At 36.2% G+C, this 19,210-nt stretch overlaps 3 protein-coding genes across 5 annotated transcripts; 2 read left to right on the forward strand and 1 right to left on the reverse strand.

Moving 5' to 3' along the window:
• The first annotated feature begins 1,151 nt into the window (after positions 1–1,151).
• Positions 1,152–3,846, forward strand: LOC128669256 (histone PARylation factor 1). The gene is made up of 5 exons (XM_053743957.1): positions 1,152–1,888; positions 2,193–2,341; positions 2,681–2,910; positions 3,226–3,479; positions 3,728–3,846. The coding sequence occupies exons 1-5, from the start codon at positions 1,319–1,321 to the stop codon at positions 3,779–3,781; spliced, it is 1,257 nt and encodes a 418-aa protein (XP_053599932.1). The 5' UTR covers positions 1,152–1,318; the 3' UTR covers positions 3,782–3,846.
• Positions 3,847–4,113: 267 nt separating this feature from the next.
• On the reverse strand, positions 4,114–8,778 carry Rrp1 (Recombination repair protein 1). Of its 3 annotated transcripts, none has more exons than XM_053743955.2 (6): positions 8,594–8,778; positions 6,874–7,630; positions 6,551–6,691; positions 4,923–5,498; positions 4,634–4,814; positions 4,114–4,353 (listed from the first exon to the last, which is right to left on the reverse strand). In XM_053743955.2, exons 1-6 carry the CDS (start codon positions 8,618–8,620, stop codon positions 4,215–4,217), a joined length of 1,821 nt encoding a protein of 606 aa, XP_053599930.1. In that variant the 5' UTR covers positions 8,621–8,778; the 3' UTR covers positions 4,114–4,214. The 3 variants fall into 3 exon arrangements, with proteins under 3 accessions (XP_053599930.1, XP_053599931.1, XP_053599929.1); XM_053743956.2 differs by lacking the exon at positions 8,594–8,778 and adding an exon at positions 8,146–8,235; XM_053743954.1 differs by lacking the exon at positions 8,594–8,778 and adding an exon at positions 7,893–8,108.
• A 755-nt stretch (positions 8,779–9,533) lies between these two features.
• LeuRS (Leucyl-tRNA synthetase) lies at positions 9,534–18,505 on the forward strand. The gene is made up of 13 exons (XM_053743951.1): positions 9,534–9,649; positions 10,137–10,346; positions 10,981–11,352; positions 12,005–12,249; positions 12,512–13,410; positions 13,821–14,076; positions 14,273–14,637; positions 15,259–15,403; positions 15,785–15,908; positions 16,054–16,308; positions 16,732–16,941; positions 17,632–17,866; positions 18,230–18,505. Exons 1-13 carry the CDS (start codon positions 9,647–9,649, stop codon positions 18,436–18,438), a joined length of 3,528 nt encoding a protein of 1,175 aa, XP_053599926.1. The 5' UTR covers positions 9,534–9,646; the 3' UTR covers positions 18,439–18,505.
• Positions 18,506–19,210: the final 705 nt, after the last annotated feature.

The following is a 19,210-nucleotide window of genomic DNA, read 5'->3' on the forward strand; positions in this document are numbered from 1 at the left end:
AAGAGCGCGACGAATGACGTCGTTCAGTGCAGCATGGCGTGAGATGCGGCCTGCACTAAGACGACAAGCCAAACCGTGGTGACCCAAGTGATCTACATCTTCCCCACAACGACAGCGATGTGGTTCATTAGTTCTGGCCCCCAATCGAAGGCTCACTGCCAAACTAAAGACAGTCTTGTCCAGTAGTGTACATACACTAGTTGAAGGAATAGCGTTCAACCAAAAACCTGACTCTGGCTCACAGCTTGCCAAAAGACGAGACCGCTCCGCAGGACAATCAGCAGGCTCGAGTAAGTTTTCCTGAACAAGCAAGCAAAACGGCTCGTCCCATTGCCGCTGCGAGGCCAGATTCAAAGGTATATCGACATTCGGACCAACTGCACTGGACCAGGCGTTCCTAGCCTCAGCCAAGCATGCAACCTCTGCATCACAAAGTGATGGACGCCGGCACTGGGAATTTTTCTTATCCCAATACCACCATGTCGTACGGGCAGTGTTGCTTGAGCCCAACATCTTTTGTTGAGGGGGCAATTTAGAATATTAGATACACTTCCCCTCACACAATCATCTATTCGAGAGCCCTAAGCGGTGTACACCTTAAGATGTAGGTAGTTTTGGGAACGAAGAGACAAAATTTTATAATTGTATATGCAAAATGAGGGTTTATATTAAGTAGACGGTGGGAAGACGACTCAAATTTTGAATTTTGGTCATCAACAAAAATAGAAAACGCATCTTCCAACTACGGTGCTCCCAGGAGGTGAAGTGATTGCTCGTCTACGATTTTAATATTAGGTGCCAAAATATTAAATTTATCTTGTATTTCAGATCTCAATTGATAATGTATGTTACTTTTGAAAAATAGCTCACATTTAGAATAATTTAGTTCCAAACCAATGCTGCCAAAAGAGTCTTAAATTTTATCTAAATCGGACAAAACGCTTTCGGCATCACCTCCTAGGGTACCATCGTCTAAGTACCACAGATTAAATTTATAAGTCAAATCTTTTATATGGGGATGAATAGCTAAACTATTATGTATGTATAATATATTTATATACTCTTATATTTTAGGTTACACACTGAACCGTGTTTCATATATCATTATAACATATTATATTCCGTGTTAATCTCAACTTGACGTTGGCAATATCATCGTTTTGGCGAACGATGGGACAATAAAATTTAAAAAAATAAAACATTGCTCTATGTTTTTTCAAGTTTATTCATCAATAACATAAATTTATTTTCATTTTTTTAGTTTCTTTGTATTTTTCTTGTGATTTGTTATTTCTTTGTGATACATATTTGTGCCGTAATGTCGGTTGAGTGGAAAAAATATGTTGAAGATCCACGACAAGTGTGCAAATATGGCGGGAAATGTTATCAAAAAAATCCAGCCCATCATGAAAATTTTAAACATCCTCCAAATCTTTCTAAAGGAAAATTGCCACGGTTTCATCCCTATAAGAAAAAAGGGCAAATAGCGAATGATTCCTCACAACGTAAAGATAAAGAGAGTGTGGTAGTTCCAGAACAGCATAAACCAAAAGTGAACGAAGACAGCTTGAACTCGAACTCTCAAACAGGAACTGAAAATCATTCCCATGATCATGTTTCTGTTTTGCCAGAAAGTATAACATTCTTAGATAAAAGTATGGATAATAACATGTTGAAAGAACTATTCTTAGTTGAAATGCCTCAAAATTTCTTCAAATTCTATGAAACTCTTGGTGATACTGTGTCTGCTATTGAAAAAACACTAGGCAGTGTTAATTTAGAAATGATAGGACCATACGATTTGCTTGCAGGCAAGCTACCTAAATTAGATGACAAAAATCTTTACTTGATTCATTGGAGGTTCTATTATGATCCTCCTGAATTCCAGGTAATTCTACAGACATATTTTTTGCTTACCTATTGTTTTAAACAAATTTACCGAGTTATGCAGTAAGGGGCCCATCTCTTCCTAACCCTGATATATATTTTTATTGCTTTGAATTATATAGTTCAACGAGCTATTTGTTTTATTAATATAATATCTCCAATATGTAATATTTTTTTTGCCAGAAGATAATAAAGATTTCAACAATAATATATCTGCCTGATCAACAAACAATAGAAAAATTATTTTCCCATGAAATATGAATTAGTAAGTTGTAGATAACCTGCAAATTTATATATTTTTATAGGCTGTGTTGAAGAGAAAAGGAAATAGTGAATTCCACATCGGCTATTTCCGAGACAGCCCTGATGAGGAGCCAGTGTTTGTGGCTAGTAATGACAGTGCCAAGGATTGTCATATTACTCCCATGTCTGACAATTTATTTGGAGCTGTATTGTAAGTTCTTACCCACCATTTGTATCAACATACTAAGCTATAAAAAGCAATTTTATAGAATTATACACTCATTCAGTAAAAAGTTCTCTACATAAACTTAATTTGCCCATTCTTATTAACCCTGGTGAACACAATATTCTTATAAATCTGTGCCCATGAACTTTAAAAAAAACCTAATTCACCCTCTGTGCTATTCCAGAATTTCTTCTATATGTAATTGCTGGTCTTTTACAAGTAGTATCCAATTAACAAGAGCACATACAGGTTGTATGTGCTCTTGTTAATTGGATTATTTTTTCAATTTCTTAAATGCCAAATAAAAGATTGGTTAATTTTCAGTAATTACTTACAAAAAGAGAAAATGTCTTCTCCATTTGTTTCAATAGCATGTGAAAAACTAATGGAGAAATTAAAAAAGGCAGCAAATGACAATGGATATAGTTTAGAAGAATATAACATGAAAAAGAGATGGGCAAAGGCGGTGACCAAGACTTTTCATGGTGCTGGCATTGTGGTGCCTGTTGAGAAGAAGACACAAGTAGGGTATAGGCACTTGGTTGAAAAAGATGGTGAGATAATTTGTGTTAACACAGCATTCACTTTATATTATATAAAGCTGCGCCCAGGGGAGCAGCTATTATTTAGCCTTTACTTCTGTAGGATTTGTGGGTTAATAAGTTTCCTATGTGCTAATCTAGTTTATATTCTACCTGTGTACCAAATGTTTTTTAAAATACATTTTGTAGAATTTGCACAATTTGAGTAACAAATATTCTCACATCCAATCTTGTACTTCTGGGAATTCTGAATGCTTTTAAAATATTTTTGTCTCTAAAACCCCATTGTACTATTACATCAGAAAAATTTTGCCAATTTTTTTACAGGCAAAATCAAGGAGATGTTCACAAAGTTACAGAACGCAAAATCGGAAACTGAAAAAGACAGTATACTATCAGAACTTCAACCAGTGATAACCTACGCCAACATAGCTGTGGACGAGTGCGATTTTGGAACAGGGCTTGAACTTGGCATTGACTTATTCTGCTCTGGACTTAAAGTTCTGGAGAGAAATACTTTGTGCAGTTTATCATCGGCATATTCTTTACTAAATCGAGATGCATTTGTTAAAATTATTGAGGTAAGAATATTCAAATTTTATTCCCAAAATACTAGCCACGAAAAGTCCCACAACCATATATGGGATTATCAATGTAGATGTTGTCAGCGACAATTGCTCCGCTATCAGATGAACTTCTTTCATATAGCAAAATCAAAAGCTAAGCAAGGTCAATCTCTGTGCCCTACCCCTACCTACAATTAATAAGTACCTAGTACTTCTTTCTCTATTTTAGTAGAGAAGTCTAATTTGATTTTCCTTTTTTACAGACTCACTTGAAGCACCGTCGAAATGGACCTAACATGTCAATACTGAGTTGGTGAATTTTATGTCTTTCATTTTGTAAGTTATTCTCTATTAAGTGTAATAAAATTGTTTTTATCATTAATTAGAATTTTAATAATTGTTCGTTTACAAGCAGATCAGTAGTTCTGGATGGGCTAAGGGCAATAAGGGCTAAGGCCCTAAAAATTTTATCGAGTGAGACTAGTCAAAACATGGCGGCATGACTGGCGTCGCGTCAAAATACCACACTGTGATTGGTTGATTGTGTCATCTTGACTGACTCACCGCAAAAACATTGCAAATCATAAAGAAATAATTATTTGCCAAGCAATCATTTTCGCATATTTTGGTAGTGATAAAAAAAAGAATATTACCAGAAATATAATTTAATATTACTTCAAAAAAAATGTCACAATATTTAGGAATGATGAAAATCGTTGAGCTCAAAATGAGTGTAGTTTAACTTAATGACTACTTGGGTTTGTCAGCGCTAGTGAGGTGCAGGAAGAGTGTGATCGGACAATGATCGCTGCCGTACACCTGGTCTCTGATGACGTTGTCACACAGCGATGGTAGCAACCTCTCCGATACTATGAAGTAGTCTAGGCGCCTGAAATAATAAAAATAATATAAAATTCTTTTCATTGTTTAGTACATCGTGGCAACTGTATCCAATATAATACTATAAAATAAAATCCATTATCTAGTATGGTAGGTATAATCTCCTCTGGTATTTTTTAGATTTCGCTATTAAAAGAAAGTTATAAAAATAGTTATAAAGCAGGGAACGCCCTCTTCAATCACCACGAAAAAACTAATGCATGAAGAACAAACAACCTTTATGAAATCGGTTACAAAACATCAGCCATTGCTTAGCTACAAATTCTTACCAGCCAACGTTTTTCGATCTGCTATTTTTCATGTAAGTCCAAAAAGTATATGCGCCGGTTTTGTCCGGGTAGAGGTGACGAAAGGTGTCCACGAAACCATCGCCTAGCAACTCGCTCATGCCAGTCCTTTCTTCGATTGTGAATCCGGCGTTCTTTTTGTTTGTTTTAGGATTTGCCAAATCTAGAAAAAAATGTGATTCGTTTAAAACGAACGACCTAATAGGTTTCAAATAAAAATATTTGCATGCAATACGAACAGGAAAATTAAATGTGATAAATTTATACGTACCAATTTCCTCATGTGATACATTCATATCGCCGCATATAATAACGGGTTTCTTTTTATTTAGATCGTTAACGTATTTTCGGAATTGCTCATTCCATTTTAATCTCTTGGGGAGTGTGACTAGGTTTCGACCAGCATTAGGAACATAAGTGCATATCAGGTAAAAGTGCTCATACTCGGCTGTAATTATACGACCCTCGCTGTCTAACTCCTCGTCCTGTAACCCATATTGGACGTTCATTGCGAGTTTTGTCGTGTAGATGCCTACGCCTGCGTAACCATCCTTATCACTGCCCAGCCAGTAAGCGTGGTAACCCGGCAAGTTAGCTACCTCATCAGGGAGCTTATCCTGAGCGCATTTCGTCTCCTGCAGGCACAAAATGTCGGGTTTCTCATATTTTATGTAATCAAGACCTCCTTTGTTCAACCAAGCTCTTATACCATCAACATTCCAACTAGCGATTTTAAAATTCCATTCTTTTTCCTGTTGGTTCTTCGAGGAATTTGAGAAATCCAATGCGTCGAAGTCTGTTGATGATTTGTTTTTGGGTGGCGCAGTTTTAACGTCTTGAGAAAGAGCTGAAATATTTGTAAAGCTAATTAGACATAGGCTATGGAAAAAAATATGAGATATATTTTTTTTATCTTGATACAACATTATATTGCAAGCATTCCCATTCTCGTTATTGCTACGATACCAATAATTTCTAAGCGAATTGTCAAAGCAATGTTAGTTGATTAGTATTTTGTAGAAACAAACCTAAGTTGCACCCCAGTAAATAAATAGACAAGAGATCGGTTCAATGAAAAATAAAACGTTATTTTTAAAAAATCGACCTTGATCCGAATCAATAGTTTAGAGGTAAATGACTATTGAGTAAGATTATGATAACGCGCAATAGTTAAAGTACGTCACAATAGTTATCGACAACACAACACGTATAAAGAGCACTGCAAAACGTTTACATACCTGCCTTTTACAATGATGCCTTATTTCTTGGACCCCAGCGCCAATATTTGTCAAACTCCATGATTGATGAAAAAAATTAATTTTGAATGAGAGGCCTAATAATTCAGTCAATTTTTTGCAGGGCTCTCTATAATAATTAATATTCTTCTGTGTTCAAAACCGACCGAAAAACTTGTTCCAACCTTTGTTCATTTGTTCTTAATATTAAAATACAATCAACCACATGTCTAAATGCGATAATTGATTGCAAAATCGCAGATTACTTACTGCCAGGTAGAGTCCCATGCAAATTAAATTAACATGCAGTTGACCGTACAATGTAGAATTAAATTATTATTAGTAAATTAGAAGACACAAATTGACTTTAAAATGTAACATCCAAATTATAATATGAGAGCAACTCAGTATATTTGAAGTTAGCAAGTGAATGAACAGTGGAAAGTTTACATAACTAGAAACACAACTACATTTAATTTTGGAAAATCAAGTATTTGGAAGAAAATTTAACATGGACAACAGCTAGTCATCAATAAAAACATAAGGCTTAAATAATTGGAAAACCATTTATTTAGTAAAGAGAACACTCATCATAATAATCATACAAAACAATTTATTGTCAATGACACCTCACCACTAGTTAACACTTATTTATTATATTTACCACGCTTCTTTTTCATTGGTTCCCCTGTATCTGTTTCTTCTTGCTTTGTATCAGCTGACCTTTTCTTTGGAGCCCTTTTGCCTTTTACAGGCTTTGCTTCTTCCTCCACTTCCTCTGCTTCTTCATCAGCCTTTGCATCACCTGGAATTTAATTGTCTGAATAAAGTTCAGTGACTGGCTTCAGTACAGACATATAGACATATTTAAAAAATTCTAAGGATGTTAACTATGCTTATGAAGTGGGCAGAAGTTTTTTACATTTATGTACCCAGGAAGTTGCATGACAGCAACTCATTCATGTTTTATGTAATAAAGATACCAACCTTTCCCTTTTTCTTCTGTTTGTTCTTCTTCGTTATCTTCCTCTATCTCCTCTTTGGCTTTCTTCCCCCGGCCTTTCCTTCCCTTAGCCTCTTTCTTCTTAGGCTCTTCCACTACCTTCTCTTCCAGTTCCTCTTTATCATCCACTTCTTTCTCACTCTCTGGTGTCTTCTCCTTCACAACTTTTGGTGCTCTCTTTCTACCTTTAGCCACTGGTTCAGACTTTACATCTTCTTCCTCATTTTCCTCATCTTTAGACTGAGCTTTACGCCCCCGCTTCGCAGCTGAAGGTTTCTTTTCTAAAGATTCTTTCTCTGCATCACCATTTGCTTTCTCTGCTTGTGTTTTCCTACCTCTTCCAGTCTTTACTTCTTTTGGTTCTACTGGTTTTTTCGCTTGTTTGTTTCGCCCCCTACCTGTTGGTACTTTTTCAGTCTCCTCTGAGTCTCCATTGGTTTCAGCATCACCATTGTCATGTCCATCAGTAGAAGCTTCGTCAGCATCAGATTCTGCAACCTTTTTCTTTCTACCTTTCTTTGCTGGTGGAGCGTTTTCCTCTGATTTGTCATCCACATGATCCTGTCCATTTGTATTACTTGCCACTTTTTTCTTTCCACGCTTTACCTTTTTATCTGTTACTGAGACTGCATCATTGTTTTCCTTGACCTCATCTTTAGCTTCAATCACTGGTTCCTCTACTAGCTTTCCTTTACCTTTGCCCTTTGGTGCTTCTTCAGCTACTTTGACATCAGTTACTTTCTATAAAATAAAAAAATATAATTTACAGTATAACAAACAAACAAATAAAGGAATGGTCCTTTAATTTATCGGCTAAGTCGAGAGACTTTAGGATGAGGGAGACCTCATCCTAATGTGCCCCTGTTACATTATCAACATAAAAAATGAAATTTGAACATTCAAAGATTTGTCTCTGTATAAGACCAGAAGACTGCTTGATGTGAACCTCTTAGTTGCACCCTTACAATATCCAGTAAACAAAATTGAGTAGTAAAACAAATACCAGAAAATCAAATATGAATAAGAAGTGTCTTGTGTTCATATTTCTCAAGAACAGGAATCACATATCTAGGACTCCAATCGAGGTTTTCAGAATCCAAAGGTGAGCAAGCATACCAGCACTGGGTATGGAGTGGCACCATACATTTAATAAAATGGTTAATAAAAGGAAATTAATAATTTAACAATTTTTGGAAACACATGTTAATATTATTAATATATTGTAGGCTTTATAAAATTGCAAGAGCCAATCTGACCACCATTTAGAAGTCCACTAGTCCAGTTTGTGCACCCTTTATCACACTTCAGAATACAATGACAGATTATATTGAAAAACATAGTTATTATAGTTACAGAACATATATGCAAAAACGCTCGGGAAATAAACGTGATTATTGTTTGTGACAAAACAACAATGTAGCTCTATAATTAGATTTATGCATGTGGATAGCAAAGCCATTGTTCAAATTTGGAGGCAAAACGGGGACACGCGGTAGAATATGCCCAATGGCGCGATAAACAATACACAGGAAAGAATATAAAGTATTTAGATGGGAGGAGGAATGTTAAAACAGAAGTATGCTATAGCAATAATTGCTCAATTTCATTATGTTTTTTAGATATAATAAGATGATAACGCCATAAACTGCCTAGGTACTTGAACAATGGATTGGAAAGATAGTGCAGTGATAAAAGTTACAATACCTTTGTTTTTGCAGACCTTGGCGCCATTTTTGTTCATAAAATATTAATACCGAGCAAAACTAGTTTCTTATTTAAATAATTTAAAGAAAAAACGACGCCGGCGTTTAAAATAAAGCGTCTTTCCACAGTGAACAGCGAGAGGAGCGCGAGCGAAAAGTTTCCGGCAAAAATGACAGCAAATGCCAATGCCGCGCAATTTTTTTATGTCACATTTATTTTTGAGTATGGCAAGTAGCAATAGCTCAAAAATTTCAGAACCAAAAATAAAACTTACTATAGATATTTTTTAAACACATATTCAAAATTCTTTGTTAAATTTAGGATGATATACATCACTTATTGACGTCAAAAAATTAATGAAAATTGTCACACAAAAAATAACCAATAAAATTATTGAAAATTGTCACACAAAAAATATATAAATAAAAAGCTAAATGTACAAAACGTATGTAATCATGTCATAAATCAAATACATATGTTATGGGCCAAACATTATTATCGTTCACATAATCATCAGACTTGTAATATGCCTAAATATTGTTTACATCAGTCGGTACATATTTATATCCACGGTATAGGTAGGTACATATTGTTTTTGTTTAGTTTATCCATATGGAACAGTTGCCTTAAATATTGCTTTTATTTATGCTGATGACTTCTTCAAAAATTTTTTTTTTGCGATATTGAGTTTACTTTTATAATTTTTGAAATTGATTTTGCAACTAATTATTATTTTCGCATCATTCCAGTAGCATTGTTACACAGTCTATGAATTATCACAATGATCATAAACATATTGTGTATTATATATGTATATTTTATCTAGAGCATGCATGCATACATATTGCATAAAAATGCACATGATTTGTCAGCTGAAATGTTTGGCTTGAGCTGAAGATACCTAGTTTTTGAACGTTTTTCTTTTTGTCACTGTCATGCCATAACTATTTTGTCAGTGTCAGTGGTTGTTGTGGCAGTGCATGAGCAACGTGTGTTCATGAAATATTTTGAAAAATATATTTTTTTCTGATTTTCGGCAACGTGATACACGACATGGTAAATTAAATTACTGACTTTTTTCTATAATCAAATTATAACTACATTCATTGAAAACAAAGCTTTAACAACTTTTTTGAAATCGCGTCTTTTATCAATCTGTATTTCATCCTGTATGATGAAAGACGAAACGTGTAACTTTCAGAACAATATCCTTTCGCGTCGCAATGTGGTTATCAAATATTCACAATACCAATTTATTACATATAAATACTTAATAATTCTAAATTATTAAATATTTTTTACTAATTTAATATCTGGCAACCTGTTTCGAAACTTCACAAATATTGTTGGACCCTGACCATGTATTATATATATTTTATCAAATTCGATTCAGCTATTTTTGCTTTCATTCTTTCATTTCCTCAAAGAATAACAAGAACGGAAGTTCTCAACAAAGAATTTAATTATATTGAATCAAACTTATATGTATGATTACTACTGTGCTATTCTTACTAGAGTTAAAAATATATATTATCTTTTATAGGCCGCCCTTGACCGGAAAGGTACATTCAAAGTTGAATATCTGCAAGATATTGAAAAAAAAGTTCAGGAAAGATGGGAGAAGGAGAAAATATTTGAAATGGAAGCTCCAAGCGATGGAAAATCTCATGAAAAATTCATGTGCACTTTTCCCTATCCATATATGAATGGACGCTTACATCTAGGGCATACATTTTCTCTTTCAAAATGTGAGGTGAGCTGTCACAGAAAATATAATAATTTATGTTGTAGTATTAAATTAGTAGATAAAACATTCACTAGGTACTTTCCTAGCAATAATTATTAACAGTTCTACATAACTAAAATTTTGGATTTATTGTTCTCAATTACATGCTGTATCTGGTATGCCTTCACAGGGCTTGAACAGAAAAAGCATGACACATGTTTTGCAGCAATTAACATATTAAAATGTTATCTTTTCTTCGTACTAACGAAATAAATTACAATGATATTAGAGCACTACTAAGTGCTCTAATATCATTGTAATTTATTTTAGTAAGAAGAAATATGCTGAAGATAGATATTAACAGGTCTTATGTCATCACAGTTATGTAATGAATGACATTTTTTAATGAATGCAAGTTACAATTTAAAACTAGAGCAATTTATTGATGTATGCCATTATATGTGCTGTTCCTGTTTGTAAAAATTATTTCTCGAAAAAAATATCGTTACATTTTTACTTTTTATCACTGTTACTTGATACTTTTCTTTATTCATACTTCATGGTAATTTATTGTTTGATAAAGACATAATCCAATAAGATATGGTTTTGGCACCTGATAATTTCTGAAAAAAATTGTTAAATAATGTTTGAAATTTTGTAGTTTGCAACAAGGTACCATCGCCTTAAAGGTAAAAAGGTACTATTTCCATTTGGCTTCCATTGTACTGGTATGCCTATTAAGGCTTGTGCTGACAAACTTAAAAGGGAAATGGAACTCTATGGCTGCCCCCCTGTTTTCCCTGATGAGGAAGAGATTGTAGTACAAGAGCAAGGGGACATAGTCCCGAAAGATAAGAGTAAGGGAAAGAAGAGTAAAGCTGTAGCAAAAGCAGGGTCAGCAAAGTATCAGTGGCAGATAATGAGGAGTCTTGGGATTGCTGATGAGGAGATCAAGGAGTTTGCCAACGAGTCCTACTGGCTAGAGTATTTCCCGCCGAGAGCAGTTGATGATTTGAAAGAGATGGGTATACATGTTAGTATTTAAAAAAATAGTATTTGTTGTATAGCTTATAAAGGAAAGAGGCAAGGAAAGAAGATTTGGAATATAGCCAGTCACAATTCGTCCGAATCATATTAGTAGTAGTCCCAGAGATTATTAGTGTATACAAAAACAAAACTTTTGCCTTAATTTTTATAAACCTTAGAATGAGTAGAATCACTAACAGTAGAATATTATATTTTTAATTTTTTCGTCTCTCAAGTGATCAAGATCAAATGTAAAACTAAGATTTTTCCGTTTATATTTTTTTAGCCTGTTAATTCATTAATTGTAAAACTAAAACTATATACAAAATAACAGGTGTTAAACGCGCACGTACCTTTTCTATTTCCCAGGCGTTTCGGACCTTGTTAAAAAGGTCCATGGACACTGGGCGACTGACTCAGCAAGCTACGGCGACGACGTCTGTCCGGTAGAATCTTCTACCGCCATATTAATTCTTCGCCAAATACCGTCACAATATACACTGACAGTGTCCTTACTCTGTAGCGCAGCCATATACTGGTTGATTTTAGCCGACTTGACACTAAACCGAGGTTCTGTTTTTGCTGGATTCCACGCAGTTCCTAACTTATGCCCGCCGTAAAATTAAGACTTTTATTAAATTAAATGTACGCTTTAACAGGTAGATTGGCGTCGTAAATTCATCACGACCGATGCGAACCCGTTCTACGACTCATTTATCAGATGGCAGTTCAACCATCTGAAAGATCGTAAAAAAATTATGTACGGCAAGCGATACACCATATTTTCGCCGTTGGACAAGCAGCCATGCATGGACCACGACAGGAGTACGGGGGAAGGAGCCGGACCCCAAGAGTATACTCTTATCAAAATGGAAGTTATGCAACCTCTGCCAGATATCCTGAAGTAAGTGTCTCAAAAATATCAGTATTCCTTATAGGGTAGACAGAGCCAAGAGTAGTAGCTAGACCAGCATGCGGTAGACAATTAAAAAATCTTAACTTGAACTTATCTTGGGGCTAACTCAATCTGTCTGATTTGTCCATTATATTATTATATTATATTCATTCATTCATTTATTTATGTCTCTTGTTATGTAATTGAAATAATTTATTCTATAAACTTTCTTTTACTATGTTTCGACTATGTTTTCTTTCACGACTTTCAGGTCATATAAGGGTAAAAAAGTAAGTCTCGTGGCGGCCACCCTTAGACCCGAAACAATGTATGGTCAAACCAACTGCTGGGTCCATCCTGATATTAAATACATAGTGTTTGAGACCGTTAAAGACGGCGTTTTCGTCTGCACGCGGCGGGCCGCCAGAAACATGGCTTACCAGGGCTTCACAGATAAAGATGGTGAATTCAAAATTCTCCAAGAAATTGTTGGCCAGGACCTTCTCGGGATAGCTTTAAAATCACCATTAACGTGTTATCCAAAGATTTACGCGTTGCCAATGTTGACTATTAAGGAAGATAAAGGCACTGGCATAGTTACTAGCGTGCCTTCAGATTCTCCCGACGATTACGCCGCGCTCGTTGACCTTCAAAAGAAGCCGGCCTTCCGAGAAAAGTATGGCCTCAAAGACGATATGATTCTCCCTTTCAAACCTGTGCCTATACTAGAGATACCAGAGTTTGGGAATCTTTCTGCAGTACACCTGTATGACAAACTTAAGATTCAGAGTCAAAACGACAAGGAAAAGTTGACACAGGCTAAGGAGATGGTTTACCTTAAAGGTTTTTACGATGGCGTTTTATTAGTAGGGGAATACAAGGGCAGTAAAATCCAGGATGTCAAGAAGAATTTGCAAAATAAACTAGTGCAGGAAAATGGCGCTGTGATTTATTATGAGCCTGAAAAGACTATAATGTCGCGATCCGGTGACGAGTGTGTGGTCGCCCTGTGCAACCAGTGGTACCTGGACTACGGGAATGAGGAGTGGAAAGGGCATGCGGAGAAAGCGTTGGCTGCCATGAACACGTACCACGACGAGGTCAGAAAGAATTTCCAGGCCACGCTTAAGTGGCTGCATGAATATGCATGCTCTAGAACTTACGGCCTCGGTATGTACTGGTATAAATTGACGATTTAATGTCGTAACCGATTTGTACGACACGTTCCCATTCGATATAATCATGTTAATTCAAATCTGAACTGTGTTGCGTCCTCTGTAAACATAGTTTACATTGACACCAAATTCGCGAGTCGGCCGGCTGCAGCTATGGTTGGCAATGTAAAGTATGTTGTATAGAGGATGCATTAAAGCATATTTTTAAACGAATCTCGCATGGTGGGAGTGGTGTCGTATTTGTCTGCTACGTTTTTATTAATTTATTTCTTTTTTGCGTACATCATCATCACAGACATAATCTTATCATAGTTGTAAAACGGCCAGTCGCACTAGCATGATTATACAAGGGTTTATCAGAAGTATTGGGTTACATAAAATTTATTGTTTATTAAATTTTGTCAGGAACAAAGTTGCCATGGGACCAGCAATGGGTGATAGAATCATTGTCAGACTCCACCATATACAATGCTTACTACACGATATCTCACTTCCTACAAGGAGACACGTTCCGTGGTAACAAAGAGAACATTTTGAAGATCAAATCGGAGCAGATGACAGCTGAAGTCTGGGACTATATTTTTTTCAAGGATGCACCATTCCCAAAGACTAATATTGCGAAAAAATCCCTAGAAGCTATGAAGAAATCTTTCCAATTCTGGTAAGTGAGACTCTGAACGACTAAGAAAGACTAAAAAAGTTAAGTCTTAACTTTATAAAAAAGGCAAAGCTAATTTTTGCATTTCGTGGCAGTAACATTTATAACAGAATAGAGAATTATGTTTAAGTATTTCACATACGTTCCACCTTTAAAATAAGGCGCGGTAAACACTTACTTGATTTTGTTTCTCAAAAAGGTATCCAGTCGACCTGAGAGTATCAGGCAAGGACCTCATCCAAAATCACTTAACATTCTACATCTACAACCACTGCGCCATATGGCCGAAGGAGGAGGATAAATGGCCGAAAGGCATCCGGGCCAATGGCCACTTGATGTTAAACTCAGCCAAAATGTCCAAGTCTGATGGAAACTTCTTGACTCTGAAGGAATCTATTGAGAAGTTCAGCGCTGATGGAATGAGGTTGACCCTGGCTGATGCGGGCGATTCTGTTGAAGACGCGAACTTCGTTGAGAGCACCGCGGATGCCGCCATCTTGAGGCTGTACACTTTTATTGAATGGGTGAAGGAGATGATTGCTACCAAGGCTAATTTGAGGACAGGTAAGATGGATTTTATAGGCTAGATATTGGGAAATATCGTATATGTTTCAAGTTAAGATTTAATTAAAACCGTTTCTTAAATTGCATATCAATCAACAAATTAAACTATCGAATTCCGAGAATCATAAACTGTGAATGTTTTGAGATCATTTCATTGCGCTACTGAACAATTTATATCATACAATATTATATGTATGTGCGTAGGTATAAATGGTAGATATGTAAGTAAGTGTCCTACTTAAAGGTATCCAAATAAAGCTTTCCTTTCTTTCCATCCGGTCTAGCGGAGTCTAAGTCTTTCCAGTTTGTAACATATTTGTCCAAATCGTCGCGATACATATATTTAGTATATGCAAAGTATTAAATAATCTCCTTGTCAATATAATCTTAAAATGATGGAATATAAATGAATGAATACAACGTTATTCGCCACAATACAACACAAAAACTAGCCAGAACTCGGTAGAAAATACTGAAAAAAAGGCTAGCAACATGTTTGATAAAAAATGTTCATAGGTTACATTTGTAAACGTGAGTGTTGCCAGCCAGGTAATAAATCAAATATAGATTTTTTTTAAGATGTTGCGGTGGTGTTGGATTTGAGATGTTTTAAATTTGCAGGAGAGTACAACTTCCACGACAAAGTGTTCGTGAGCGAAATGAGCACCAAGATAACTCAGACGGACGACAACTACAACAAGATGCTGTTCAAGGAAGCGCTCAAGTCGGGCTTCTTCGAGTTGCAGGCCGCCCGGGACAAATACAGGTAGGTGCTTTTTCTGTCACGGCTAAACCGTTGGGTCAATTTTGATGACATTTTTAATTGATATAATTAATGACCCGATGCCAAACACCAGGCTATTGCAGGCGGAGCTACAGACAACAACTAGTAATCCCAACTAATAATATAAATGTGTAAGTTTATTTATTGGATGGATTCCCTTCACACTTTATTTATCCAACCAATTGAATGAAATTTCCATAAATTTAGTTTTAGACTATGGAGAAGGGCATAGTGTAGATGAAAAAAATAACTGTTGCTGTAAGACACTCACGCGGGTGGAGCTGCGGGCATAAACCTATGCAAATAAACATATTGATGGTTCATATAAAAAGGTCGGTAAACTTAGATGTTTTTTCCGTACAGGGAATTGTGTTCAGAAGGAGGTATGCACGTGGAGCTGGTAACGAGGTATATAGAAACGCAAGCGAAACTGATGTCGCCCATCTGTCCTCACGTCGCCGAACATGTTTGGGAACTGTTAGGCAATGTAAGTAATTTATATTTATTTACTATTGAGAGTTACTATATATACTACATATACTACTACTTACTATTATGTTACTATATACTAAATAAACACATCAATCAACATCCACGGAGAATCGAATAAATAATATCATTTTTTCTAACAGAATCGAAGTATTCTCCACGAGCTCTGGCCAGTTCCGGGCGAAGTGGACGAGGTGGCCGTGAAAGCCAGCAACTACCTGATGGACGCCGCGCACTCCTTCCGCATCTACCTGAAGAATCACTGCGCGGTGAAGAAACCGAAGAAGGGAGAAGCGCCCAAGCCTGAGAGGAAACCGAATAAGGCTACCGTTTGGGTTGCCAAGGAATATCCCAAGTGGCAGCATATTATATTGACCACGCTGAAGAATCTAAATGGAGTAAGTTTTGCACCATACAGACTGTAGTTTAGCACAACTCGACAACGTCCACCACAGTAGTTCGGCGAGACGTGTTGTCAACGTGGCTGGAAAATATTGCTTACTTATTTGAATTTTGTATAACAATGACTTTTTTTACTTGTTCTCTTATATTTTTGAGGTGATTTAATTATTAATTTGGTGTCGGCTCCGACGTGCACCATTGTTTTCTATGGTCGGTTTTGACACTGACGCGCGTTGTCGCACGTCGAAACTTCACACAATTTCTGTTTTGTTCTGTGTTGTCTGTCGACGGACGTCAAAATGACGGAGCACGACTGAGCAATAGATGAAACTAAGATATGATGATTGGTTAAGGCTCTTCCGACTTAGTTATCAGAACTGCCCTATTAGACCTTGCAACATAATGAATATATTCACCAGCCATCCGGCCTGCCAGACAACAAGACAATCTCGATCGAGCTGGGCAAAGTGGCCGAGCTGAAGAAGTACATGAAGCGAGTGATGCCGTTCGTGCAGGCCACCAGGGAGGACGTGGGGCGGGTCGGCGTCGACGCACTGGCGGTCGGCTTGCCTTTCGATGAAGCTGCAGTTCTGCTGGACAATAGGCAGTACCTCCTCAGTACACTAGATGTAAATTTACTATTACAAATTATACACAGTGCATTACAAGGCGTGGTAGCTCCACCCTAAATAAAGGCCACTCTGTAACCTCCAAATTCAAAATTGTTTATAAACTTATTATGGGACGATAAGGAATCACTTATTGACGGCAAAAAATTATCTAAAGCTAAGTAGGGGGAATCTACGGGGGGATAACGTAGATTTCGCACGAAGCGTTAGAGATATAAAGCCAATACAAGCAGCGTCACAGAGAGGGTTGACGTCAGCCAGCGGTCAAAATTCAAAGTATTCTCTTATGCGAATTTAAAAAATAAAAAGAAATTAAAAACAGCGAGCAATGAGTATTACAGGTAAGGGATTATTGTGGGAGAAGACAATATAAAGCAGTGGATCGTAGTGCGATGCATTCCATTTAAATATTATTGCGTCGAACTAAAAAATTGTTCGAGATTATTACTGTTTGTTTATATTGTTGCTTATCTCCAAACAATAGCATTGTTATCTATACTTAACAAAACAAATTCATGATGTTTTTTATTATTATAATTTTGTATAGAACAATGATTAAACCTTTTAAAATTTTATGGGAGTATTTAACCCTCCTTCGATGTATGGTAGAATCTGATTTGACTAAATGTGGATTGAGCAGATTCGGCGTTGGACAGAAAGTTAAATGTGAATAAACTGTTTATTTTATAGTTGGAATCTCTTGAAGTGAAGCACACGGACTCCGAAGACACTCCAGAAAAGACCAAAGAGGACTGCGCGCCAGGTCAACCTCACATCAACTTCACGGCGGAGGTTGGTGTCGTCGTCAACTTCATCAACCCGACGCCGCTCAACGGCCTGTTCACGGTGCCAGTTAACCTGATAGATGGCGACACCGTCGATAAAGTCAAAGCGAAGATCGTCAGAGAAGTCAAAGCCATAAAAGGTTGGTCACATTGAAATACATAATGCTTCAATGATTTATTCTTTGTAAGTAAACACAAGAAATATATGTCTGTCTGTCACGTATTCACAAAACCGATGAATCTATTTTTATAGATACATATATTGGAGTACCTACTAATTCCATGGTATAGTTAAAGAGACCACAGAGTTCAAACATAGGCTTTTTTTTATTTCTCCGATAAGTGTTTAAGCACCTGATAAATTTGGCCGAGGGCGAAGCTGCGTGAAACAGCTAGTTGCATTTAAATGGGTTGATGGATGACTTTTATGTTTCAAATATTTTGGTTATGATTTATTGACTACACAAATAATCTAAGGTGTTGATTTTCAAATATATTTTCAGACGCAACGGCCCTAAAGTTATGGCGATACAGCGACCCCGTCATGGGCCCAAGGAAGATCCCAGTGGCCGGGGACCACGAGAAAAGATGTGTTATTTTGGAAAACGCTGCAGTATTAAAAGTGGACGTAGCTTCCAACAAAGTTGAGCTAGTCAGTAACGGAAAGAACATAGACTTAGGCACGCAATTCGTTTACACGTATGAGAAATGATGTGCATATGATAAGTGTATGTGATGTTTTTACGAACGTAATAAATTATTTATTTATTATGATACAATGTGTATTTTTATTATTTGAGTCTGGATCCAGTTTTTATAAAGAACCAGTTGACTGCTAACTCACGTTAATTTTCTTGTCTTTTTCATAGCTATGACTCTTCAAATATATGTACCATGATTGCTTCCGGACTGTAGGTTCTACTACTAATTTCGACTAATGGGTCTAGCGGGATTTTCAAATACTCATGGACCCACATAGGTGGTGGAACTAACAAGACCATTCAAAACATGCAAGGTTAGTTTCTCGTTATTTTTTAATGTATAAATGTATTGTTGTATAAATGTATTGTAATAATCAATGAATCAAGACTTAGGTGATTCATTGGTGATTTGTAGACAAAATAATATTTAGGCAATTATTATTATTAAATACTATATAGGCTAATAGATTTAGAGCAAATTTTTACAATCTTTGGATAAAAACTTAAATACTTTATATATGATATGAATACTTTATATATGGAGAATAATTGGATAGTCTAATAACTATTTAGTGAATAAAGATATTGGTCGCTTTATACCCGATTGTCTTTGCTTATTTCAAACGAGTATACAGAATAAACGAATCTTGAGGATCGAAAAATTGGCCCTTTATCAATAAGATTAGCTAGTGACGTTAGGCTGATCGAGAAAACAGACGGATCATACCTGAGAGATTATATTTTAGGTACTTCGCGCAAAATGTACACAGCCAATAAGATTGA

The sequence above is a fragment of the Plodia interpunctella genome, chromosome 4 (genome assembly GCF_027563975.2).
Source record: "Plodia interpunctella isolate USDA-ARS_2022_Savannah chromosome 4, ilPloInte3.2, whole genome shotgun sequence".
NCBI classification, from domain to species: Eukaryota; Metazoa; Arthropoda; class Insecta; order Lepidoptera; family Pyralidae; genus Plodia; species Plodia interpunctella.

Bases quoted from the DNA above. Each gene is read 5' to 3' on its own strand.
- Rrp1 (XM_053743954.1), bottom strand. From the start codon at position 7,931: ATGAACACAAGACACTTCTTATTCATATTTGATTTTCTG. The intron at 5,499-6,550 runs GTAAATATAATA...CAAATATTTCAG, and splicing joins ACCAATGAAAAAGAAGCGTG to CTCTTTCTCAAGACGTTAAA. The intron at 4,354-4,633 runs GTAAGAATTTGT...TTATTATTTCAG, and splicing joins AGATCGAAAAACGTTGGCTG to GCGCCTAGACTACTTCATAG.
- LOC128669256 (XM_053743957.1), top strand. From the start codon at position 1,319: ATGTCGGTTGAGTGGAAAAAATATGTTGAAGATCCACGACAAGTGTGC. The intron at 2,342-2,680 runs GTAAGTTCTTAC...GTTAATTTTCAG, and splicing joins AATTTATTTGGAGCTGTATT to TAATTACTTACAAAAAGAGA. The intron at 2,911-3,225 runs GTGAGATAATTT...ATTTTTTTACAG, and splicing joins GCACTTGGTTGAAAAAGATG to GCAAAATCAAGGAGATGTTC.
- LeuRS (XM_053743951.1), top strand. The intron at 14,638-15,258 runs GTAAGATGGATT...TTAAATTTGCAG, and splicing joins CAAGGCTAATTTGAGGACAG to GAGAGTACAACTTCCACGAC. The intron at 17,867-18,229 runs GTTGGTCACATT...ATATATTTTCAG, and splicing joins AGAAGTCAAAGCCATAAAAG to ACGCAACGGCCCTAAAGTTA.